Source organism: Drosophila takahashii, chromosome 3R (assembly GCF_030179915.1).
Source record: "Drosophila takahashii strain IR98-3 E-12201 chromosome 3R, DtakHiC1v2, whole genome shotgun sequence".
NCBI classification, from domain to species: domain Eukaryota; kingdom Metazoa; phylum Arthropoda; class Insecta; order Diptera; family Drosophilidae; genus Drosophila; species Drosophila takahashii.
In genome coordinates this window covers 34364015-34388526 of record NC_091681.1, presented here as the reverse complement: position 1 = coordinate 34388526, position 24512 = coordinate 34364015, and the positions used below count along the sequence as shown (strand labels likewise).

The window sequence follows — 24512 nt, the reverse complement described above, 5'->3', positions numbered from 1 at the left end:
TTAGTGTTTTGCACACACATATTCATATTAAAAGCCGGCATAGTCGGCTGCTTAATAAATTAAACGACAATTTGCACTGGGACCGTGTGCTGTTGCTGTGTTGGTCGTAAAGAGAGCCGGGTATGCTGAAAACTGGGACATTAAGCTGGCATTAGGCAAAAAAGGCAGGCCTGCAATTAAAATAAAATGGAGAGCTCAAGCGTCGACGACAATGTGCACTATATGTTTATGTACAAAAGCAGACAAATTCGTGTTTTTAGTCAGGGGTTCCAAGTACCAAGGAGGCCTCGAAAATAATTTATTGCCTTCTTGCGGGCGCCAAGGATCACACAATAAGCTAAGAATTTATATGCTTGTTTTTTTTTCCGCCTTAACTCTCTAGATAGATAGCGGGATTTTCTAGCAGCCAGCGAAGTTTGCCTTCTGGCTTTTCTAGTGTCAATTTCCCGGGGCTTTTTCGCCTGATTAACGCGCATAAACAGAGAAATCTCTTTTATGCTCGTTTTTTTAATAAATAATCTCGGCCACTTAGCTGGTTGCGCAAAAAAATCAACATACATATATAAATACGCAAAATAATAATCAGCATCTGTCGTCGTTGCCGTTTGATTGTCAATACAAAATGTTTTTATCGCTAACACAATTTGCTAAACAAATTGGCCAGCTCGGCGAAATTTGATTTGATTTATTCCTTTCAGCACTCTCGGCCAGGTTTTTTTTAAATATCACTCTGTGTTTTTTAGCATAAGCTTTAGTTTAGTTTCAGTTCGGTTCGCTTTGGTTCGGGGCTTTTGCGCTTGCAATAATTGATATCGGCTATTTGCATATCAAATTTAATAAATTTGCATATATCTTGTTTTTTTATTTTTTTTGCAGTCAGAAACGGTTTTGTGGCTAGCCAGTCAGCTTTTTTGGTAAAACATATATTTCTTCTCGATTTTGTCGCCCAGGTATGCGGAAACAATTTTTGAATCAAAAAGCAAAAAATCGAATCAAGAAAATAATAATAGAATAGAACCAAAAGCGGTTCGCTCATAAAAGAGTTCTCAAAAACAGCCGGCAGCTCCAAACATTTCTGCAAAAGAAAGGCAAGAAGCAAACAAACTCGTTTAACTGGGCTTTAACTTGGAAATTTCATATAAAGCTTATGATTTAAGGAAATTACTAATGCTCCAATTTATGGTGAGGCGACAGATTCGATTGGGTTTTTGCACCTGAAAGGCACCGCCCGGTTTTGACACCCGGCCGAATAAATTAAATGCACAATTTTATTCGATTTGGCTTTTTGTGTGTTCCAGAACAATGGCAATAAAATAATATAGAGGCGGGTCAAGAGTTCCAATCTCAAAGAGAGGGAAAACGAAATAATGAAAGAAATAATAAACAGTGACAGATTTTGTAAATAGATCGATTGACCCGAAAGGCCATTTGCATAAAGCGATGCTAGAAATTCCCTCCCGGAGTTTGATTTTGTTTTATTTATATATGGGATTTTTTCTTGTCGGTCCAGCGGGCCCGGATTTTATTTATTTATTGATACGCCAACGTCTTTCGATTCGGACCGCTATTATCTTCGATCCGGAGAGCTGGAAACTCTTCCCCACATTTCGACCACTTTTTTATTTTTTATGTCGCTGCTGCGTGCATCTTTTATGTGCGTGTGGCGCCCGAGACCTTGAAATTGTAGCTGGTTTGTTTTATTATGTTTACATTTGTTTAGTTTGCATATGACATTGCCACCAGCGAGACTAACTTGACCAATCCACGATCCGCAACAGTTGGCAGCGGGCAAAGGCAAAAGCAAAAGGTGGGGCCCACAAAGCCAAGACAAATTGTTTTTGACTTTAGGTTATTGCCTCGAGTGTCAATCTTGATTAGATTCTGGTGGGGGTTACTTTGGTATACCATCATTATATATAGAACACCCAAAAAATGATATCATAGCTTGAACTTGGTCTTGGCTTAAAATCCCTGGCGGATTTCCTCAGTTACTCACCATCATCATCATCGCTATAGTTATCCGTGATATCAATCAATATCTTAGTCATAACCGCGATCTATTGATTTGCAAATCGATTTGGCGGCTATCTTAAATATGGATCTTGGGTATTTCTCTCCGTTGGATCTCTTTAATTATGCAAATCGAATCAGTTTTCAGCCCCCTCTCGCCATCAAGCCTTTGCCAAAATATAAAGAAAAAAACAATAATTTTTATGATATCAATAAACCATGATGAAAAACGTGATAATCGCTGATCAGATTAAATGGTCGCCTGGCGCCAGCTGATTACCGCCGAATTCCGAGTAGCTTCGGTGAAAAAAACAAAAAAAAATCACTCAAGGTCGCAACGGTTGTTAACTTTATGGCTTCTATTTTGCAAAGCCGTGCTTTCGGCCACAGGTTAAATGGATGGACAGATGGATGGATGGACTGATGGATGGATGGATATGAATGAATGGATGCGCAAAAAAGGCTGGCGAAAATTGATTTCTATCCATTGTTTCCCCCACATAACCGCCTCATATCGAATGGCCAAACCCAAACCCAAACCCTGGAGTCCCAAATACCATACACCATATATATAGACACCACATATATATTCCAAATACCAAAGGGGGCGCAATAATCGCTGGGAATTCCCAGCTAGAAATATGCGGCTGGACCAACTAAAAAGTTGATAGAAAAACCGAATCGTTTTCGAACTCGTTTCCGATTTGGCCGAGCCAAATGTTTTAGCATACAAAAAATAAATATGAAGAAAATCATTTCATTTACTGAAAGCATGACCATTTATAGTGGCTTTGGCTAAACGAGTTTCCAGCTTTCTGGCCTGCCCAAAAAGCCCAAAAGAGCCTGCTCTATTGGATTACAACGTGTATATTTGTTTTTTTTTTTCGAAGATGGTACTACGACTTTTGGACTGAGGGGACAATTTGCATAAAGTCAACGCCGAGCATTTGCAAGAATAGGGCGGCAAGATATCGATGCGCTTTGTTCGCCGACGACTCGACCATTGTTTTATCGCACCAGCGACGTCTTTTCGAAGGTGGATAGCATTTCAAGAGACAAAAGCTGCCGAAGAAGTTACCAAAAAATGCTCGAAGCCAACAAAAACAACAAGAGTGGTAAGTCTGCATGAACTTGAGCGCAGTCTAGTGACACCGATCCTTGGTTTTTCGGTATAAATATTGGACCTTTCGGTGTTGCAAACGTCAGACACAGCCGAGTGCTCAAAGTCAAAGAACTAAATTCAAAATGCGTGCCTTTATTGTAAGTATACAAGAAATAAATCGATGGACTACTCCAGAGGATATACGATAACAAGGATTATAATGGTTAATTCTCTATCCAAAGGTTTTGTGCTTGGTGGCAGTCGCCTGCGCCGATAAGCTCGGCTACAACTACCAGCCCGTGGGACACTCCAGCTCCGGACTGTCCTTTGCCCCAGGAAGCGGTGGCTCCATTGGAGGAGGATCCATTGGCTCCATTGGAGGAGGTTCCATTGGCTCCATTGGAGGAGGATCCATTGGTGGTGGCTCCATTGGAGCCAGCATTGGCAGCGGTGCCGGTCTGGGTGGTCTGAGCAGCATTGGAGGTGGCTCCATCGGCTCCATTGGCGGTGGTGAGGCTCTGAGTGCCCCCGTCTCCTACAGCGCCCCTGCCCCCGTTGCCGAGCTGGAGAAGGAGTTCTTCACCTTCACCGCCAACGAGCAGGACTTCGATGAGCCCCAGCAGCTGGAGAAGGTTTCCTCTGCCCTGAACAAGGCTCTCCGCGTTGTCTTCATCAAGGGACCCGAGAACCGTGGCCTGGAGAACGCCGCCCTGGCTCTGGCCAAGCAGGCTGCCCAGCAGGAGACCGCCATCTATGTGCTGAACAAGCAGGCTGACATTGGTGATCTGGCCAACAAGCTGAACGCCATCCGCAGCAACAACAACAACAAGCCCGAGGTGCACTTCGTGAAGTACAGGACCCAGGAGGATGCCGCCAATGCCCAGCGCGCCATCCAGGGTCAGTACGACCAGCTGGGAGGATCCAGCCAGGCCCACAACGGTGGTGTCGCCCCCGTCCTGAACTTCGCCTCCGCCGGTCCAGTGCGTCAGGCCACCGCCCAGAACCCCGACAACTCCTACCTGCCCTCCTCCGTCTTCCGTCGCGTCTAAGTCGCTCGTTTTTACTCCTTAGGGTAGCAAAAAACACAAAAACGCCAGCGATCTTTGACTGACTTAAATCCTAGTTATTGTTGACTAATGCTTAAATAAATTCAATTCTTAAATTTTAAACCAATTTCATACTTTTTAGTGCGTTTTCTTTTGGGAGCCCCTGAAACTTTGCTCGCCCTGTTTAATGGGGCGACGAAACTTTGCAAGTTCAGATTTATTTTCGCGAAATATTTTTCTTTCAAACTTTGAAAAGCGAAAACAAGTTGGCAGCCAAATTATATTCAGCATTTTAATATATAAAATTTTTAAAACTATTTAATGCATTCATTGAATAACACTATAAAATTTAAGCTGAAGGCCTCCTCTGGATTATTAATTTTTCTTTAAGAATTTTTTGTGTTTATTTTTGGAAGGCTGTAGTATAGTTTAATTCCTTTTTCACAGTTTTTTTCAAATATTTTATTGCATACATTGTGGGGACCTCATGGATATGGTAATTAAATCTTTAATCGATTCGCTTTTAAAACTGGAGGTTTTTATTATTGGGCATTATTCGCAGAAAATGAAAAATTTGACAAAATTTAGTCGAAAAGTGGCGGGTATCAATTTTTATATTGTTAGCTGCCCGAAAGTGCATTTTTGATTTCTGACAATTTTTGCCCAAGTCATAACAAAAACTTTAATGAAATATGTTTTTTTAAATCCATATTCTTATTTTACACCCAGAAAATAAATATTTTTGGGATGATGCAAATAATCCAATTCCCAAACAATAGCCATTACAACCTGAAAATTTAATTTTTTGAAATTTTTTCTTAAACCCTTATGAAAAAGGAAACGATATGGATCGTTTGCTTGTGTTGTTGAAAAACCGCATAAATAACTAGAATAAATGCTAAAATCATATATTCAGGTTGAATATATATTTATAGCGGTGAAGTTCTGATAGTTTGAAAGGTATGGCATAATTAAAAACTTCATATTCTTTTACATAACCAAATTAAATAATTTTTATTCGAAAACAACGTTTAACAAAGGGGAATTTCTAGTGACGCAGGCGGCTGAGGATGTTGGCGGGCAGGTAGTTACTCTGGGGCAGCTGTTGTGGGGCGCTTCTAGCAGGAGCAGCTCCTTGGGAGGCGAAATTAATGGCATTGGCCACTCCTCCGTTGATGGACTGGCTGGATCCGCCCAGCTGATCGTACTGCGATTGGATGGCCCTCTGGGCATTCTGGGCATCCTCGGGTGTCCGGTACTTGACGAAGTGAACCTCTGGCTTCTTGTTGGCATTCTGTCGCACGGCATTGAACTTCTGGGCCAACTCGTTGATGTCGGTTTGCTTATGAAGCACATAGATGGCGGTCTGCTGCTGGGCAGCCTGTTTGGCCAGAGCCAAGACGGCATTCTCGTAGCCACGATTCTCCGGGGACTTAATGAAGATCACACGGACATTCTTCTTAACGCTGGCCAGAGCTCTTTGAAGGCCCTCGCGATCCTCAAAGTCGGCATCGTTGGCATAGAAGCTGTAGAACTCCTTGGTCACCGACGACTGGGGAGCGGCACTGTAGCTCACTGGTCCCGCAAGACCTGCACTTATGGATCCTCCTCCAATACTGGTGGCGCCTCCCTGTCCGTAATTATATCCGGACAAACTACCGGCCGTTGCCGCCGCCACAATGCTTAGAATAATAAGAGCACGCATATTGGGACCTGTCGTCTGTTGTCTGTTGCCCACAAAGTGTTCTAGGGGAATGAATAATATGGAAGTCATTATCTAGCTTTTATACCGCCAACGCGGCGGCGTTTAAAATTAGACTAGAAAATCTAGTCAATTGAGCCGTCTAAGTAGTCGAAGGGGTTCCGCTGGCCGCAGACCAAGATCATCGATCTCCGCTCACCAATCGTCGTGAACTGTGAATCTTCGTGAATGGCCAGTGGCTATTGGCCATCGGGTTTTCGGAATGCTGTTAATCTGCTAACATAATTTCGCTCTTAACACATTTAACACATTGTTTTGAGCAAAAGGTAGCTTCAATCGTGCCGCCTTTTAGCTTTGATACTTTGAGATGCGATTTCGATTCGGATTCGGATGCCAAAGCCGAGTGACCAAGTCCAAGTCCGAGCTAAAAAATCCGAGTGCGAGAGTCCAGTCGTTTTCCGAAACTAAATCTATCGTGATCGTGATTCACCCATAATTGGCTTATAATTTATGCACCAAAAACAAATCTTGCAATCTTCGCTCGGCTCGATTGTTTTGTTTTATATTTTTTTGGCTTGTGAATATGTATACAGAACCGCTTATTTGTTAATGATTTCAACAAAAAAGTGATCGTCAGCTTAATAAAATTAATGATTAGATTTTGTTTTTATGGCTAATCAGGTTTGCGATTGGGCATAAATCTTCATTGTCTTCGTAAAGTGGGTCTTGCACTTGAGATTCCTTTCTAATTGTACGTGACACACACACACACACGCTGGAAGCCTCGGAAACCAGGTCATCTAACGGTTTTTTTCGGATCTCCACGACCTTGAGATGTCGTCGATGAAGAACCAGTTCCTGAGTTCGCGTCGGGAGTTGGATATTAATGCTTCCCCCCAAAAATTAATGCCAAGTGGGTGGATCTCTAATCTTGTAGACAATTAATTTGGCGGCATGCGAGTTGCTTTATGTCAGACAATTAGTCCGGCGATTTGTATGGAGAGTCTCGAACGGAATCTGAAGCGCTGGTTTAAACTCATAAAGGAAACCTGCTTTGATTTACCTTCCTTATCTCGATGTCGTCTATGCGAGATATCTCGATATTTATAGTCCGAAGGGCACTGTTTATATTTAAACTGGCCGAACGAACAAGGCGGATTTAATGCACCATTAGCTTCTATGGCCAGGCCGCAATAAAAATGCCACTCTATAAAAAAGACACATAAAGAAGAGCTTTGTTTGAGTTTTCGTTTTTAAATTTCAAATTTATTTGTGTAATTATGCATTAGTCAACAACAGTGTAACAGGAAGATGGAGTTCTTCAGTCGATATTTTTTAGCTTAAGTATTAATAGTCCAAGGGATAATCCTTTTTAGAAGCGCAGGCGACGACGGAAGACCGAAGTTGGCAGGTAGGAGTTCTCGGGGATCTGAGCCTGGGCCCTCTGGACGGGACCGGCGGAGGCGAAGTTCAGGGCGTTGGCCACACCGCCATCATGAGCCTGGCTAGAACCTCCCAGCTGATCGTACTGCGACTGGATGGCACGCTGGGCATTCTGGGCATCCTCGGGAGTCCTGTACTTCACAAAGTGAACCTCGGGCTTGTTGTTCGAGTTGCTCTTGATGGCGTTCAGCTTGTTGGCCAGATCTCCAATATCAGCCTGCTTGTTCAGCACATAGATGGCGGTATCCTGCTGGGCAGCCTGCTTGGCCAGAGCCAGGGCGGCATCCTCCAGTCCGCGGTTCTCGGGTCCCTTGATGAAGACCACACGGAGTCCCTTGTTAACGGATCCAGCCACACGCTCGAGTTCCTGGGGTTCATCGAAGTCCTGCTCGTTGGCGGTGAAGGTGAAGAATTCTTTCTCGAGTTCGGCAGAGGGAGCGGGGGCATTGTAGGAGACGGGAGCACTCAGAGCATCGCTACCTCCCAGACCACCAAGACCACTCAGACCTCCAAGACCGGAATCGATTCCTCCTCCTATGGATCCACCTCCAATGGATCCGCCTCCAATGGACCCACCTCCAATGGAACCTCCTCCAATGGAACCTCCTCCAATTGAACCTCCTCCAATAGAACCACCACTTCCTGGAGCAAAGGACAGTCCAGAGCTGGAGTGACCCACCGGCTGGTAGTTGTAGCCCAGCTTATCGGCGCAGGCGACTGCCACTAAACACATGACCTGGTAGCATTAAAATAAAAATGTTATCCTTTGGTATAATCCTTTTGAATCCTGGCGACCGCTCTCTACTTACGATAAAGGCGCGCATCTTGAGCTGATTTCGAGTAGTTCTTTTGCTTTTGGGTTGCGATTTGCTTGTGTCTCCAAGTAGGAGCAATCTTTATTATTTATACAAATCCATCTTGGAGGCTGCCTTGCCACTGATAAAGACAAAAAGATACCGCCGCGGCGGTGTCTGCGATGCACGGAGATATCTCTTTGATGACACTGTGTTTTGCCGCCTACAAAGGTTTTTGCTTCCTCGGTTTTTTCTCTAATGTGCGCTGTGGAATTTTTTGTTCGGCTGCGTTTGAATGGGCAGTTTATCTGTCGGTCGGTTATTCAAATATTTCGAGTTTCGTCCAATATTTTACAAGAATTCATATTAAACAAGAGGGAACGTTATAGTCGGATTCCCCGACTATCAGATACCCGTTACTCAGGTAAAGGGAGTGCGAGGGAGATGGAGATAGAGATAGAAAACGTTGATCACGCATAACTTTTTAACGAATGGTCCGATTTGAAAAATTTCTTCTACATTTCGATAGGTATTGATAAACACAATAAAACTGCATTTTTACTTTTCCAAAATATTAAAATTTTTAAAATCGTATATAAGCGATTGTGGGCGTTAGAGGGGGCGTGGCACCATTTTGAAATAAACTTGCGCTGCGTAGGAACTCCTAAAATCTGCATGCAAAATGCCAATCTTCTAGCTTTTATAGTTTCTGAGATCTCAGCGTTCATACAGACAGACAGACGGACAGACGGACAGACAGACGGACAGACGGACAGACGGACATGGCTAGATCGACTCGGCTAGTGATCCTGATCAAGAATATATATACTTTATGGGGTCGGAAACGCTTCCTTCTCCCTGTTACATACTTTTGCACGAATACAATATACCCTTTTACTCTACGAGTAACGGGTATAATTATTAAATTAATATGTCGCGAGCACAGCGGAATGAGCTTGTCATGCATGCAGATGGGTCATAATTAGGTATTATATTAAATAAATACAAATATTTCTCACAAATTCTTCGGCAAGGCTAAGAGCTGAAAGCTTGTTTTAATGTAGGACATCTGCACTTGGGTTTTCCGACCTGGGCGACAATCGTTTAGTCACCATAATCGTTTTCGACACATCTGTTTAGTTCTGATTTATTGCCATGATGCAAGCGCTAATTTTGGCAATCCGTCTAATGAGGTGTTTGAAATGCCGCCCCCCAGTTCATTGATTCGGTTTATTTGTTTTGCATATATTATTGTTTTATTGTGAAACTTATTTTAAAAGCGGCGAACACAATACGTTTGTATTTAATACATGGCCTTTTTTGTTTTAATAAACGCTAATAAACTTAGCCTATATTAAAAAAATGCGGAAGATTATAAATTTAATTCTCCATCCAGCACTGTGAATAAAAGGTTAGCTAATCGTCCTTTGGTACTACAATTTTTTGTCAACATTACGTCATAACGTATTTAAGGTCAAGGTCGTCAGGAAGTTAAAGTGAGGTATTATTTGCCAAAAAAGTCCTGAGGGATTAAAAATAGTCTTTAATTTAACGATCTTATTCGCTCTTTAATTTTCTTCCTGATTAGCTAAAATATTTTATAACAGGCTTTTATATCTTACAAACTATTTTAAAACTATTTTCATTTAATAACAATTTATAAACAACAAATTCTAAAATATAAAACAAAATATATTTAATGTGTTAAAAGTATTTCTTTTTTTCTTTTATAAAGCCACGGTATAGAAACTTATTAAAAAACTCAGAATGTTTTTTGACTGGTACAAAACTGATAATATAGTGAAGTCCTTACAATTTTATTAATTTCATTTGCTACCCAAAAAACATTATTTCACTACCCCAAATAAAGAATACCAAAGAATAGTTAATTTTTCAAATTTTATATTATTTATCAATAGGTTTCAACAATAAGTTTTAACAAGAACAGGCCACGACATCATCACAAAGTCGTTGGAAAGTGTTTACAAACGACGACGGAAGACCGAAGTGGGCAGGTAGGAGTTCTCGGGGATCTGGGCCTGAGCCTGACGCACTGGTCCAGCGGAGGCGAAGTTCAGGGCGGAGGCCACGCCACCGTTGTGAGCCTGGGAGGATCCTCCCAGCTGATCGTACTGCGACTGGATGGCACGCTGGGCATTGGCGGCATCCTCGGGGGTCCTGTACTTGACGAAGTGAACCTCGGGCTTGTTGTTCGAGTTGCTCTTGATGGCGTTCAACTTCTGGGCAAGATCTCCGATGTCAGCCTGCTTGTTCAGCACATAGATGGCGGTCTCCTGCTGGGCAGCCTGCTTGGCCAGAGCCAGAGCGGCGTTCTCCAGGCCACGGTTCTCGGGTCCCTTGATGAAGACAACACGGAGGCCCTTGTTCACGGATCCAGCCACGCGCTCGAGTTCCTGAGGCTCATCGAAGTCCTGCTCGTTGGCAGTGAAGGTGAAGAACTCCTTCTCGAGTTCGGCAGAGGGAGCGGGGGCGTTGTAGGAGACAGGGGCACTCAAGGCATCGCCACCTCCCAGACCACCAAGACCACTCAGACCTCCAAGACCTGAATCGATGCCTCCTCCGATGGAACCACCTCCGATGGAGCCACCTCCAATGGAACCGCCTCCAATGAAGCCACCGCCAATGCTTCCTCCTCCGATAGAGCCGCCTCCAATGCTGCCTCCTCCGATGGAACCTCCGCCAATGGATCCTCCTCCAATGCTGCCACCACTTCCTGGGGCAAAGGACAGTCCAGAGCTGGAGTGGCCCACGGGCTGGTAGTTGTAGCCGAGCTTATCGGCGCAGGCGACGGCCACCAGGCACATGACCTACAGGAAACGAGGGTATATCCATTACTTCTAAGATCACTGGGAAGTCCTGGTTAAAACCACTTACGATAAAGGCGCGCATCTTGGTTGTTTTTTGGTTTGTTGAGGTTCTCTTGGTTCGGAGCACAAATTGCTTCTGCCTATGACCACGGCGGCGTTTATTATTTATACGAAGCCAAACTTCGAAGCTGGCGGCGCAGCTTCTCGAAGACAAAGCGCTGAAATGCTGCTAAATGTTTTTTCCGCCTACAAAGTAGGCAGCGAACGGCTTTTGTTCGGGCTCGCGGAGCAATTCAGCTTTGCATAAATGTTATTATAAGGAAAAGCGATAAAAATAACAAAACAAACAACATGAGCATAAAAATGCAATAACCGCTGACAAAGCCAGAAACTTAGAAGATCATCTAGATCTAAGATATACATAGCAAATTCCAGCATGAATTAACAGAATGTTTTGAATACTGCGGTGATATCAGTTAGGAATATGAATCATACGAATTTCTCGTTATATGTTTTGAATCATGCTGAGACGATTCGAATCGTTTTAAAGGATTAGAGCCCTGCATGCATCAACAGTATGTTTCGATATCAGTGAGTAGTTTTTATAAAGAAATACAAATCACGAGAATCCCTTGTATCAATTGATATGTCTTTCAAATAATTTAAAGATGATTTGAATTTTTTAAAAGGAGTTATAATTAATTAGTGAAAAAAAGTAGTGATATATTAATGAGGTTTGCTCACATTAATTGAGAAAAAATATTTGATCTTCTCCTGAAGAATTCGCTTTTGTATTTAAAAGACAAAGTTTTTGGTTTATATCGATTTTCGTTTTTCTATTTATTCAATTTAATTTCTACAACACATTTAACAACTGTCAGTTACGTTTTTGGTCCTTAACGGATGCGCAGGCGACGCAGGATGTTGGCGGGCAGGTAGGAGTTGCTCGTGGCGGCGGCAGGAGGAGAGTAGTTCGAGCCCTGGGCGCGAACGGGGGCAGCTCCCTGGGAGGCGAAGTTGATGGCATTGGCCACGCCGCCGTTGAAGGACTGGCTGGATCCTCCCAGGTTGTCGTACTGCGACTGGATGGCGCGCTGGGCGTTCTGGGCATCCTCGGGAGTCCTGTACTTGACGAAGTGCACCTCTGGGCGCTGGTTGGCATTCTGGCGGGCGGCATTGAACTTGTTGGCCAGATCTCCGATGTCGGTCTGCTTGTTCAGCACGTAGATGGCGGTCCTCTGCTCGGCAGCCTGCTTGGCCAGAGCCAGAGCAGCGTTCTCCAGGCCACGGTTCTCGGGTCCCTTGATGAACACAACACGCAGTCCCTTGTTCACGGAACCGGCAATTCTCTGGGCGGCCAAAGGATCCTCGAACTGACTCTCATCGGCCTCGAAGGTGTAGTACTCCTTGTTCAGCTCGCTGGACACCGAGTAGTCCGGGCTGCTGGCGGCTCCGCTGTAGGAATCACCACCAGAGTAGCTGGGAATGTTATCGGAGGCCGATCCCGAGGATCCCGCTCCATAGTTGTACTGGGCACAGGCGGCACCAATCAGGCAGAAGGCGATGAGGAAACGCATGGTTGAAATGTTTAGATTTTTCTAAGCTGGGTGTGCTGTGAAGGCAAAGGCCAAGACTGAATCCTGATAGTTAGGCGAGCCGCTTTTATACCCATTCCGGCGTAGTTAGAACCGCCTTAGAACCCATAATCGACACCATTCCCGTCGGGTTGCTCCATAACTCAACTAGTTTTTTATGCAAAGCGGTGCGCTTATGAAATGATTATGCAAAACTATCCTAACATTCTCTCAGTCGGCGACCCCAGACTTTCTGCCCAATTGCAAATAGCTTAAACTCTCAACCGGTTCGCTTGATGGCGCCGCCGTCTATTCTTAACCGGGCTAAAAACTGCCCGGATTTTGATTTTGGGGGAAAATGCTGCAAAACTATCGAAAAACCCGTTTCGAAAAATCAAAAACAGTAAGAGCCCGGCTATAAATGTTCTGACGGTCGTTAAAGTCGAACACAATGTGATGCATTCTTGGAGTTCCGCCTACGAATCGATAAAAGCTTAATCTATGCAAACTCTTATGCTGATTCCATTGATAGTTTATGATTTCTATTGTCGTTCTCTGTTTGTCGCCTCTTCGCCATCGAAAGTGGGTCTAGAATTTCAAGCAACTTTTTAGTTTGGGGTTCAATGTCAAGAAGAATGTCGGAAGATTACTTTGAACTCTCCGTTGGGGGAACCTGTTTAAAATAGCCTGGGAATTCCACGCAAATCCCCTATATAAGCGCCAGAAACGTCCGATTGCGTCAGTATGAAATGATCTCCTGATGGAGGTATCAAAGCTATAAAAATTAGACTATGATCTCTGGAAAAAGTTCATAGTCCTTTTCCTTTTCACGAAAAGGAAAAAATATTTAATGTTTGCAATGAAACAGGGTTATTTTCGTTAAAAACCAAGCAAAACAATATTAAATTCTGTGACATTTTGAGCAGATGAAACTGAACGTTCTTTTAATGTATCACATTAATTCAAAGTGTTTAATAAAGACTTCAAAGTTATTTTTATACTCTTTCTTATAAAGTCGATAGCAATAAGTAAAATAGAATACTATAGAAAAGCAATTGAGGATAGTTCAAATTTTTTATTTGAACAACTATTTCCATTTATCCGTGCAGAATATTGTGATTAACCCCTTATGTCAAACACATCAATTTTTTCAATTTAAAATAGGTGCCCTCGCTTAAGTGAAGACTGTTTTAGATAGCTATTAGCCTATGCAAATTATCCACATCACTTCCAGTTTAATTTAAAAATAAATAATTATGTGTAAAATTTTAGCATTTTTTATAAGTCTTAAAAAAAATTGAGGTTCTAAGTAGGAATGCTAATCGGTAGGAAATTTTATTCAAGTTCAACGCGGAATGACATTCCTTATTCGGACAATTTTTTGCTTTCTTTCGGAAGAAATTTTGATTTTTCCACTGAAAAAATGAAATTGAAATTGATTTTAAATATTTTAGAATTGGGTAAAAAGTGTATATTAAATTTTCATTCCATTGCAGTTAATTATCCTTATTCTTCGGTGACTTATAAATCTCTTCGGTTGGCCCGCAATGTACACCAAATCTCTTCGGTTGAGCCGCAATTTACACAATCTGTACATTAGAATTCGGACTAAAAGAGCCGGGAATGACTAAAAATAAAACTAAGTTCGGATTACTCTTAAGTTTTCGTTTTATTTATAGAATAAAGCAACATGATAACTAGGCAACAAATCAAACAACTGGCTTTTCTGTCGCTTAGAGACGGAAGCGCCGGAAGATGCTGGCGGGCAGGTAGCTGGCTCCTGGAGCACTGGCAGCCACGCTCTCGCGAGGAGCCGGCTGGGAGGCAAAGTTCAGGGTGGAGGCGACACCACCGTTCTGCGACTGGGAAGATCCTCCCAACTGGTCGTACTGTCCCTGGATGGCACGCTGGGCATTCTGGGCATCCTCCTGGGTCCTGTACTTCACGAAGTGCACCTCGGGCTTGTTGTTGTTGTTGTTGCGAATGGCATTCAGCTTGTTGGCCAGATCTCCAATATCAGCCTGCTTGTTCAGCACATAGATAGCGGTCTCCTGCTGGGCAGCTTGCTTGGCCAGAGCCAGAGCAGCATCCTCCAGTCCGCGGTTCTCGGGTCCCTTGATGAACACAACACGGAGAGCCTTGTTAACGGCATTGGCCACCTGATCGGAGGCAGCGGGATCGTAGAAGTCACCCTCGTCGGCGGTGTAGGTGAAGAACTCCTTCTCCAGTTGAGCCTGTGGGGCAGCGTAGTTGGGAGCAGCAGCGGACTGGGATCCCTCCAGGGAGTCGGCAATGGAAGAGGGTCCGGCGGAGAAGGATGGAGCCGAGAAGGCAGGGGCATCACTGCTGGCCGCTCCCGATGGCTGGAAGCTCAGTCCCGATGGGGAGTGGGCCACCGGCTGGTAGTTGTAGCCCAGTTTGTCGGCCGTGGCTAAAGCAACGAAGCAAAGGACGAGGAAGGAACGCATTTTGATTGTTTAGATTGCTCAGATGATTGGTAACTGACTTATCTGGCCACAATCTCAGCTTTTATAGGTGCAAGATTCAGTTCTTCGGCGGCTGCATTATGCCTTTTGCGATATGCGCTGATATGAATTATGAAGAGTTCAAATTTGCCTTAAAAATGCATAAATAAGAGATTAAAATGCGGTTTCTTTATAATATATTTTTATGATTCGTCACACTGCTGCCGCTGCTGCGGTTGCAAATATTTCTGCACATAAAATCGGAAAAATGCTAATTAGCAGTTAGCCAGAATTGGCCAGTTTAAAGTTTTTGGTTGGCTTTAAAGCGGGATTGCCAAATGAGATGGCGCCAAGTAATTTATTAAGAGACCAATTATCGAATTATCTGATTCGGCGCTGACAAGGCGAAGCAGTGCAGTGTTGTTAATTAGTGACCAGCCTAAACAATCAATATGAAATAGTAGGAAAAACAAAAAAAAGATGGCGGCTATATTTAGCGATGAGTCCGGTTCGCCAGCTCTTCACTTCCGGCGGATGGAAGGTCGCCTCCACCCGCAACATTTGCATAAAGCTGAGGAAAAAAAGCATAGACGACAAAACAAAGCCGCTGAATAAGGCAATAATAATTTGGCGAATCGTTAAAATATTTATTTTTGGCAGCAGTAACGCGACTAGGCGCGCCATTTGCCTCATTTGCATGTGAAACGGCCTGTCAAACGATTCGGGCGACACTTCTCATCATCCCGTCCAAAAATTCCGAGCCAGATTTTCAGACCCACAACCGTAACCATGTGAAACGTAACCATGCATCCACCTAAATTGCCCCAAATGGGGTTTACGATGCTCTGTCCGTCGATTTTATAGCCAGATTTTTATTGATTTCAACGATAAAGCTACATGAAAATACCGAAATTGGCAAGGTTGGTCCACGCCGCACCGGGCCAAAAAGAATACGCGAATTATTGATTAAGGCAGCACATATTGAATTTAATATGAGTTTTATGGCGCCAGCTAGAAACATGGCTCATAATATCCATACACCCAAGCCGAAGCTCTTCCTTCCGAGCCACAAAGCTGACCTCACGTTGCAGCTTGCATATTTTAGCGGGGTGGCACTAGATCTAGGTGGTTTATGGATTTTTGGCCCCTAATTAGACCGCTTTATGCATAGCCTGCGGCTGCCATCTGCATAAAAGCCAAAGAACCATCAGATAGGAGTATCAAATCCCGCCACCAACTCATCCAGTCAACATGCGTCAATTCTCAGTGGTTCTTTGCCTGTGCCTGGCCGCTTTGGCCTCGGCCGACAAACTGGGCTATAACTATCAGCCGGTGGCCCACTCTCCATCGGGATTGAGTTTCCAGCCATCGGGAGCGGCCAGCAGTGATGCCCCTGCCTTCTCGGCTCCATCCTTCTCCGCCGGACCCTCTTCCATTGCCGATTCCCTGGAGGGATCCCAGTCCGCTGCTGCTCCCAACTACGCTGCCCCACAGGCCCAACTGGAGAAGGAGTTCTTCACCTACACCGCCGACGAGGGTGATTTCTACGATCCCGCTGCCTCCGATCAGGTGGCCAATGCCGTGAACAAGGGACTCCGTGTGGTCTTCATCAAGGGACCCGAGAACCGCGGATTGGAGGATGCCGCCCTGGCTCTGGCCAAGCAGGCTGCCCAGCAGGAGACCGCCATCTATGTGCTGAACAAGCAGGCTGATATTGGAGATCTGGCCAACAAGCTGAATGCCATTCGCAACAACAACAACAACAAGCCCGAGGTGCACTTCGTGAAGTACAGGACCCAGGAGGATGCCCAGAATGCCCAGCGTGCCATCCAGGGACAGTACGACCAGTTGGGAGGCTCCTCTCAGGCTCAAGATGGTGGCGTGGCCTCTACCCTGAACTTCGCTTCCCAGCCCGCTCCTGCTCAGGTGCAGGCTGCCAGCAGCCAGGCTCCCGCCCAATTCCTGCCGGAGGCCACCGCCCCCATCTCATCGTATGTGCCACCTGCCACTCCGGGAAGCTCCTACCTGCCCGCCAACATTCTGCGCCGCCTGAGGTTCTAAGCCCTCCGAGAATTCCTTTGTTATTGCTGAGTTTTTAAGACGAAATAAATTTGTTTGTTAATGTAAATTGTCAATTTGACTGGCGGATCTTCTTTGGGTTTCAAATTCCTATGCTCGGAATTTTCGCATTCAAAACGGGTTCGCCTGAAGTCCGCTTTGAGTCCGTCCAACTAAGCTGTTTGTGAAAATTGCAAATGAGCGGAAACCTAAGATGTTTTCTCTGCCCTGCCCGTCGTCGTCGTTGTATGTTGTTGTATGATAATAATCGTCTGCGTGATAATCAGTACAATCTGTATAATCTGGTGTATAACATATGGCTTATCGGCTATCTACTGGCTACTTGGCTGCCCAAACCCACGCACTTCGCGGTTATAAAATTGAGTTGGCACCTTTGGCTTGACAAATTGCACGAGACACTCGGACATTGGTCATCAGAAATCGTTTGACAATGGACTCGAGGCAATTTAAAATTATTAAGCTGGGAAATTAGCCCAAAAAGGGCTGAAGGGCCGTCTTACTTTCAATCAAAGCCCCGAAACTCGATTTGCATAACAAAATGGGCGAACAAAAGAATGTGGCTACTGCATAGTCGGGCAATTTGGAGCTTGAGACCGCAGCCCTTTGTCGCCCCTGAATTTGCATAAAAATTTTGTGTGTGTTGTCCGCCAAGCTGCAAGTTCATCAAATTTTAATCAACGCCGCCGCCAACGCCGCAGCTTCTGACCAAAAATTAAAAACAACCGAAAAATATACAACAAATCTGAAGTGGAAATAGAAAAACAGCGAAACAGAAAAACTGAAAAACAGGTTAGAGACGCCAAAAGACAATGGTGAACCTTATCGCGATCTCTGTTCTGATTGACCAGGCCCATATATAAATGGCCCGGCGGCTCAACTCGACATCATTCTGACTTCCGACTTCGACTTCAGAGCTCCAAGTAGAACCTTCAACTCAGCCAAGATGCGCGCCTTCATCGTCCTGTGCCTCGTGGCCATCGCCTCCGCCGACAAGCTGGGCTACAACTACAAGCCAGTGGGCCACTCCAGCTCCGGACTGTCCTTTGCTCCTGGCAGTGGATCGTTGGGAGGCCTAGGAGGTGGATCTGGATCCTTGGGAGGCCTGGGATCCCTGGGAGGCGGCAGTGGCTCCCTGGGAAGCCTGGGAGGTGGATCTGGCTCTGGCCTGGGATCCTTGGGAGGCGGCAGCAACTTCGGCAGCCTGGACAGCGGTCTGGGTGGTGGCTCCTTCGACCTGGGATCCTCTGGACTGGGCTCCTCCGGACTGGGATCCTCTGGACTGGGATCCTCCTTGGGCTCCGCTGGTCTGAGTGCCCCCGTCTCCTACAACGCCCCCGCTCCCTCGGCCGAACTCGAGAAGGAGTTCTTCACCTTCACCGCCAACGAGGAGGACTTCGATGAGCCCCAGGCTTTGGAACGCGTTGCCAGCTCCGTGAACAAGGGACTGCGTGTTGTCTTCATCAAGGGACCCGAGAACCGTGGCCTGGAGAACGCCGCTCTGGCTCTGGCCAAGCAGGCTGCCCAGCAGGAGACCGCCATCTACGTGCTGAACAAGCAGGCCGATATCGGAGATCTTGCCCAGAAGTTGAACGCCATCCGCAGCAACTCGAACAACAAGCCCGAGGTGCACTTCGTCAAGTACAGGACCCCCGAGGATGCCGCCAATGCCCAGCGTGCCATCCAGTCGCAGTACGATCAGCTGGGAGGATCCTCTCAGGCCATCAACGGTGGCGTTGCCAATGCCCTGAACTTCGCCTCCGCTGGACCAGTGCGTCAGGCTCAGGCCCAGATCCCCGAGAACTCCTACCTGCCCTCCTCCGTCCTCCGTCGCCTGCGTTTCCGCAAGTAAGATGTGGGTTACAGGATGTGCCATGTAGCTTCTAGCTGCTCCAATTGTTGACTTTTTGTGTTATCTATTGATTTGTCGAACGAACCCCTCAAATACAATTTTTTCTTTATTTTAATCACTATGTTTTTTGCTTTTTCTATCCTGTGGCTGTGGGAACTGGGCTAACCACAGAGTTGTCAACAGTGTCGAATTGGAAATTTTTGATGGCCAAATGAGAAATTGCCCAGCTCGGCGTTTATTACATTCCCCGAGTGGCCATAAAAATTCCAAAGCGATGGCGCCAAAAGTGGAATACAAGTGGAAATCAATACAAGAAATTTACATTTATTTTTCGTGGGGGGAATGCCATTCCCATTCCCCTGAAAAACAATCGACGAACTTTTTTTTTTATCATAATTAAAATGTTAATCTGCGTGAAGTAAAAGGTTAGACAAACTATTAGTGCTCAAATTTATGGCAACTGCAAGACGGAACCGAACGACGGCACACGAAAATACATAATGTATGAGTGATAACAGAGTTGGCCGGATGAATGGCCAATAACAAAGAGCCAAAGTGGTCGAAAGACAGCTCTTTTCAAGAGCACCCACTATGTGGGAGCATTAGCATAAGCAGAAGAGTCGAAGTTTGTTTAGAAAAATCATAAAAAATTATGCTCACGAATAAGCCAAGATGATTAAGCAGAAAACAGCGAAGAAGCCAAAGTTAATAGATAACAGCGGTGACAAAAAGCGAATGGGGAATGGGAGGGAGCGATGGGCAAAAAAAATCAAAGACAACCAATTAAAAAACCAAATGATAGGGGGGTAAAAAAAAAGAAAAAGAGTTGCAAACTGCAGTGATTTCGCATAAAAGTCGTGGGCGTCGAGGAGTTCAACATACTTGCCTTCGATCCAGCAAACCAAGCGGAAATATCCACCTACACAGCAAAAAAATATCAACAAGATGCGCGTCCTTATTGTGAGTATATAACAAAGGAATCCTGAAGAAGAATAAAGGATATCTGATGATCAAAGGACAACAAATTTTTGTGTTGCACACTTTTTGAATACCACCTTCCCTTTCACGTTTTACGCTTGCGACGATCCAAAACTAATCCTTTAATTTTTCCCTTATTTTTAGGCTCTTTGCCTTGTTGCTGCCGTGAGTGCCAGGAGTGGCTACAACTACCAGCCTGCTGCCTCGGCGCCCATTGCCACCTCCTTTGCTCCTTCCGGCTCCAGTTACTCCGCCCCCGCGGTGGCTGCTAGCCAGGATGCCCCCGCCGAGACCTATGTGCCAGTGGCCGCTCCCGAAGCTGCTCCCTCCGCTCCAGTGGCCACCAGCTATGCTGCTCCTGTGGCCGAGCTGCAGAAGGAGTTCTTCACCTTCACCGCCGACGAGAGCGACTTCAACGAACCAGCTGGCTCCGAGCAGGTTTCCGGCTCCTTGAACAAGGCTCTCCGTGTGATCTTCATCAAGGGACCCGAGAATACTGGTCTGGAGAACGCTGCCGTGGCTCTGGCCAAGCAGGCTGGACAGCAGGAGACCGCCATCTATGTGCTGAACAAGCAGGCTGATATCGGTGATCTGAGCAACAAGTTGAATGCCATTCGCAACAACAACAACAACAAGCCAGAGGTTCACTTCGTGAAGTACAGGACCAACCAGGATGCCGTGAATGCCCAGCAGGCCATCCAGTCGCAGTACGATCAGCTGGGAGGATCCTCGACCATCCAGAACGGAGGAGTTGCTCCCGTCCTGAACTTTGCCTCCCAGCCTGCCGTCCAGCAGGTGGCCGCTCCCTCGGCTCCTGGCAGCTCCTACCTGCCCGCTTCGGTCCTCCGTTTCCGCCAGTAGAGTCCCCAAATCTCAGACCCCCAGACTGACCAATCCATGATCTAAACCATCAAACGATTCCTACGCACTCGCACTGCGACTAACATGTTGCCTAGTTTGTAAATCTTTCGAATTTCGAGATGTCTCAATAATTAAATATTTTGTAATAGAAAAAAAAACAGTTTTGTAATATCTCTGCGGTGGGATTTTGCGAATTTTGCTCGGCGACATTGAACTAATTTGCCCTATAAGGTGGGTGGCTTATCCCCAATTTGGTGATCTTCATTTGACCACTTTTTGGGTCAAAGAAAAAATTATAAAATGCTTTGTCCACTGGCGATTGTGTGACAAATGTTTTTTGCTCTTCGCCGAGGTTATATCATGCTGGGAATAGTGGTGAGTTTAAAAGTCTGGAAATTAGCCAGGTTGAAAGCTAATCAAAGTCTGTTCCAGTTTTTTAGTTTATTGGCTGGCTGTTCCGCCGAATTGGGCTACCAGTACCAGCAGAATAGTTATGGCTCGGCTGTAAATAGCTATGGCAACGAAGCTGCTTTGCCGGAGGAAAGGTATCCCAATTCAGCGGCTGGTAATCACTACCAGGAGAATGCCGACTTCCACAAGCATTTCTATGCCTTCGAGGCTCCCTATGATTCGGGGGAGGAGGCGAATCTGGTGGAATCCAAGCTATCATCCCTTGGCCAGAAGAACCTCCAGGTGGTGTTTATAAAGGCGCCCGAAAACAAGGCTGTTGTGGGTGCTCTGAGTGCCTTGGCCAAGCAAACCAGCGAGGATAAGACGGCCATCTATGTGCTGAACAAGCAAACAGATGCCAATGAACTGGCCAGCGAAATAAGCGCCTTAAAATCTCAACGTAAGCACAAACCGCAAGTTCATTTTGTGAAATACCGAACGGAGGAGGAGGCTGCTCAGGCCCAACAATATATTCAGGCGCAGTATGGCGGAGGATCTGCGATTGCCCAGGCTGCACAGGCCTCATCCTTGGGCTATTACCCCGAGCAGCAGCCGCAGTACGAGCAGGACTCTCATCCCGGGGAGTATCCTTCCAACCAACAGGGTTACCCACACTCCCCACAACAGTCGGCGTATCAACCTCAGTCGGGTTATTTGCCACCTTTGCCCAGTTACTCATCCTTTTCGCAGGGCTACAATGCGGCAGGATCTTCGGCGGGAGCCTCTAGCATAGGTCAGATTGATCTGCCGCCCGTGCCAGAAGCTCAACAGGATCTATCGGCCAGCTTTAATGATAACCAAGTGGACTATCGCTCTGCCAGATCAAGGCGTTTTGATTTTCGGGCCAACGAGCGTCACAGATCGGGAAGTCGCATGGTATTTCCCTCTGCCAATCCGGGAAAACGCCTGAGGCTCTAAGTAATACACTTCTTTAACAAATTAAGACATTAAATTAGTGCCATAAGACTGCCCCAAGGGGTAACTAGTTATAGCTGCAAATAAAGCCCAAGATCTATCAATGAATATATCGCCACCTGTGTTTTTTTCTTCTTTAGCTGAAGTTGTTAATTTCGGTAAGCTGCTTATCACAGATTTTAGCCTAGGCTTGGAAAAAAAATAAGCTGAAGAGAGACCCGCAAAAAAAAACATCAAAATGACGTGTAAATTAACAAATCAGTAGGTAGCCATAAAATGTCGGCCGTAAAAATACCTGGCCGAGTGAAAGTAGAGCTGCGGGGGAGGTGTAAGCCGCAGGGCCAATATCTCTGTGCACTGAGAAAAAATATGGAGTAATGAATTACATATTGAATTTATAAATTTTTAAGTATTATTATTTGAATGAAATACAAAATAAATACACTAAAACATATTAAAACGCATAATTTAATATGAAAATATTTGAATAAAGGTATACAATATTTTTAAACATAAATAATATTATTTTACTATTTTTTTAATTTAATACAAAATTCATTTCCTATTAAAAATATAAAAAATAGCTAAAATTTTTAAATGTTTCCATGTCAATAATTTGATTATGAAATATTTAGATGTGCTATGTTTTTTTATAAGTGCAGTGGTAGTCAAAACAAATAGCTTCGACTATGACAGGCGACAACAATGGGGCCCCAAATGGAGCATACATATATGAAAATATTTTATAACTAATTCAAATTGGGAGCTCATTTGTAAATTTTATGCGAATTAAATTCAAGTTCAAGCACAGGCACAACGGGTCAAACGCACAACCACTCTTCTGTGTGTTTCATATGGAGTTTGTCTTTTGTTTTGGGGTCTGTGGTCTGTAGTCCGTAGTCTAGGGTCTTGCAAATCCCCTGATAAAATTTGCATTTCAAAATTGAACGACATTAACATGGATAATCGGAGCAGCAGCAGAAGCAGCAGGCAAACAAATATACAAAACCAGAGCAAACGTTTGCAGAAATCTTTTATATAGAAAAATAGAAAAAAATACAAAATGCAAAAAAGCGAAATAAAATAAAATATAATCATAACGAGAGACGCGGCGGCCGAGAAGTCAGCTTACTTTCGAACATCTATTTGTTTGTCGTATATAAGGATGGTTTTGTTGCTGGGACTGGATTATAACCGAGCTGGGCTTCGAGCGGTAAAAATGGCAAAAAATCAGCCGGTGCGGAATATCACAGCCATGTTGTCCCTGTTGGTAGGTTAAAAGCCAGTTAAATACTCTTAACTGGAGGTTAATTAAGTTAATTTCTTATAGTTACTCTGGTTGTTTGTTGGACTTACCCTTGGTTTGGGAGATGTTTACCTGCCAGCTGGAAATGAGTTTGTAAGTGGAGGAAAATTGGCCACGGAGTACTTTACCTATGCAGCTCCACCGGAGGATCAGGAGGATCAGACTCCTTGGCAATCGGCCAGGCAATTGGCCCAAATAATCTCCCCACCGCAACAGGTGGTGTTTATACGGACGCCAGAGACGAACGTATTTTCCCTGACTGCCAAACAGCTGGCGGTTAATAATCCACTGGACATCTTTGTGCTCCACCGGCAAGCGGATGCAGATGCTCTGGCCAAGCAGCAGGCTTTGATTCAACAGCAAGTCACCGAGAAACCCTCGGTGCACTTCGTGAAATACAGAACTCCAGCGGATGTCACCAGAGCTCTGAGTGCCTTGAGAAGTGATTATGATAGACTACCCGGCAATAGTATCATCCATGCTGTGGAAAAAGCCGAAGTTCTTCAGCTTAAACCACAAACAACTGAGACACCTGTGATCTTTATGATCCGGCCCAAAGATAGTCAAGATTACGAGACACATGAACAGGCCAGCGAATTGGAAACTGCCAAATTGCAGGCTTTATTCCGGGAATATCTGCCACCGGGAAAGAGACGTTAGTTTATCTAATACCCATAGGCTAACTGCCAAAGATTGTTTAAAGGTTAATTAAATTAATTGTTAATTAGTTAAAGTCAATTGAACTGTTCCTGTATAATAAATTGATAAATATATCCACTAGTTGGTGGTAAACTTTTCGGTTATTGATTATGCAGTCTTATTTTTTTCGAATTAATATTCTAAATTGTGGTATTCATTTTTTAGTAGCTTTATTTCACTCTCTTTGTTTAAATTGCTCTTTAATTTAAGTCAGTTTTTTCAGAAAGCCTAGCAATAACAAAACCTTTTCCCTGCGGGTTAAAGCAATCGATAGCAAGCAGTTAAATCATTATAACAAATGACCAGTGTTGATGGCAGACCTATTTTAAAATAATTAGTTCGATTAATGTTGTTAAGAAATTAATTATTAATAATATCTGAATGTCAACTTAATAATGGCATTTTTCCCAG

General features: G+C 44.7%; 11 protein-coding genes across 11 annotated transcripts; 6 read left to right on the top strand and 5 right to left on the bottom strand.

Annotated features, from left to right (window-relative positions):
* Positions 1–3168: 3168 nt before the first annotated feature.
* Positions 3169–4285, top strand: LOC108058229 (probable serine/threonine-protein kinase vps15). The gene is made up of 2 exons (XM_017142838.3): positions 3169–3270; positions 3355–4285. Exons 1-2 carry the CDS (start codon positions 3256–3258, stop codon positions 4159–4161), a joined length of 822 nt encoding a protein of 273 aa, XP_016998327.1. The 5' UTR covers positions 3169–3255; the 3' UTR covers positions 4162–4285.
* Positions 4286–5143: 858 nt separating this feature from the next.
* TwdlP (TweedleP) lies at positions 5144–5927 on the bottom strand. The gene has a single exon (XM_017142847.3). The coding sequence runs from the start codon at positions 5861–5863 to the stop codon at positions 5207–5209; it is 657 nt and encodes a 218-aa protein (XP_016998336.3). The 5' UTR covers positions 5864–5927; the 3' UTR covers positions 5144–5206.
* Positions 5928–7104: 1177 nt separating this feature from the next.
* LOC108058287 (uncharacterized) lies at positions 7105–8196 on the bottom strand. The gene is made up of 2 exons (XM_017142932.3): positions 8113–8196; positions 7105–8039 (listed from the first exon to the last, which is right to left on the bottom strand). Exons 1-2 carry the CDS (start codon positions 8125–8127, stop codon positions 7233–7235), a joined length of 822 nt encoding a protein of 273 aa, XP_016998421.2. The 5' UTR covers positions 8128–8196; the 3' UTR covers positions 7105–7232.
* Positions 8197–9982: 1786 nt separating this feature from the next.
* Positions 9983–11057, bottom strand: TwdlL (TweedleL). The gene is made up of 2 exons (XM_070217792.1): positions 10993–11057; positions 9983–10925 (listed from the first exon to the last, which is right to left on the bottom strand). Exons 1-2 carry the CDS (start codon positions 11005–11007, stop codon positions 10080–10082), a joined length of 861 nt encoding a protein of 286 aa, XP_070073893.1. The 5' UTR covers positions 11008–11057; the 3' UTR covers positions 9983–10079.
* Positions 11058–11733: 676 nt separating this feature from the next.
* On the bottom strand, positions 11734–12549 carry TwdlO (TweedleO). Its single transcript, XM_017142934.3, has one exon. The coding sequence runs from the start codon at positions 12500–12502 to the stop codon at positions 11822–11824; it is 681 nt and encodes a 226-aa protein (XP_016998423.1). The 5' UTR covers positions 12503–12549; the 3' UTR covers positions 11734–11821.
* A 1683-nt stretch (positions 12550–14232) lies between these two features.
* TwdlK (TweedleK) lies at positions 14233–14978 on the bottom strand. The gene has a single exon (XM_017142933.2). The coding sequence runs from the start codon at positions 14965–14967 to the stop codon at positions 14233–14235; it is 735 nt and encodes a 244-aa protein (XP_016998422.2). The 5' UTR covers positions 14968–14978.
* Positions 14979–16215: 1237 nt separating this feature from the next.
* TwdlJ (TweedleJ) lies at positions 16216–17025 on the top strand. The gene has a single exon (XM_017142882.2). The coding sequence runs from the start codon at positions 16216–16218 to the stop codon at positions 17023–17025; it is 810 nt and encodes a 269-aa protein (XP_016998371.2).
* An 895-nt stretch (positions 17026–17920) lies between these two features.
* On the top strand, positions 17921–19007 carry TwdlN (TweedleN). The gene has a single exon (XM_017142947.3). The coding sequence runs from the start codon at positions 17987–17989 to the stop codon at positions 18890–18892; it is 906 nt and encodes a 301-aa protein (XP_016998436.2). The 5' UTR covers positions 17921–17986; the 3' UTR covers positions 18893–19007.
* An 830-nt stretch (positions 19008–19837) lies between these two features.
* TwdlH (TweedleH) lies at positions 19838–20856 on the top strand. Its single transcript, XM_017142948.3, has 2 exons — positions 19838–19852; positions 20015–20856. Exons 1-2 carry the CDS (start codon positions 19838–19840, stop codon positions 20729–20731), a joined length of 732 nt encoding a protein of 243 aa, XP_016998437.1. The 3' UTR covers positions 20732–20856.
* A 235-nt stretch (positions 20857–21091) lies between these two features.
* On the top strand, positions 21092–22175 carry TwdlR (TweedleR). Its single transcript, XM_044395511.2, has one exon. It carries the CDS (start codon positions 21092–21094, stop codon positions 22097–22099), a length of 1008 nt encoding a protein of 335 aa, XP_044251446.1. The 3' UTR covers positions 22100–22175.
* A 1086-nt stretch (positions 22176–23261) lies between these two features.
* On the top strand, positions 23262–24062 carry TwdlS (TweedleS). The gene is made up of 2 exons (XM_017142892.3): positions 23262–23366; positions 23427–24062. The coding sequence occupies exons 1-2, from the start codon at positions 23262–23264 to the stop codon at positions 24060–24062; spliced, it is 741 nt and encodes a 246-aa protein (XP_016998381.3).
* Positions 24063–24512: the final 450 nt, after the last annotated feature.

Bases quoted from the DNA above. Each gene is read 5' to 3' on its own strand.
- TwdlR (XM_044395511.2), top strand. From the start codon at position 21,092: ATGCTGGGAATAGTGGTGAGTTTAAAAGTCTGGAAATTAGCCAGGTTG.
- TwdlK (XM_017142933.2), bottom strand. From the start codon at position 14,967: ATGCGTTCCTTCCTCGTCCTTTGCTTCGTTGCTTTAGCCACGGCCGAC.
- TwdlN (XM_017142947.3), top strand. From the start codon at position 17,987: ATGCGCGCCTTCATCGTCCTGTGCCTCGTGGCCATCGCCTCCGCCGAC.
- TwdlP (XM_017142847.3), bottom strand. From the start codon at position 5,863: ATGCGTGCTCTTATTATTCTAAGCATTGTGGCGGCGGCAACGGCCGGT.
- TwdlO (XM_017142934.3), bottom strand. From the start codon at position 12,502: ATGCGTTTCCTCATCGCCTTCTGCCTGATTGGTGCCGCCTGTGCCCAG.
- TwdlJ (XM_017142882.2), top strand. From the start codon at position 16,216: ATGCGTCAATTCTCAGTGGTTCTTTGCCTGTGCCTGGCCGCTTTGGCC.
- TwdlS (XM_017142892.3), top strand. From the start codon at position 23,262: ATGGTTTTGTTGCTGGGACTGGATTATAACCGAGCTGGGCTTCGAGCG. The intron at 23,367-23,426 runs GTAGGTTAAAAG...AATTTCTTATAG, and splicing joins CAGCCATGTTGTCCCTGTTG to TTACTCTGGTTGTTTGTTGG.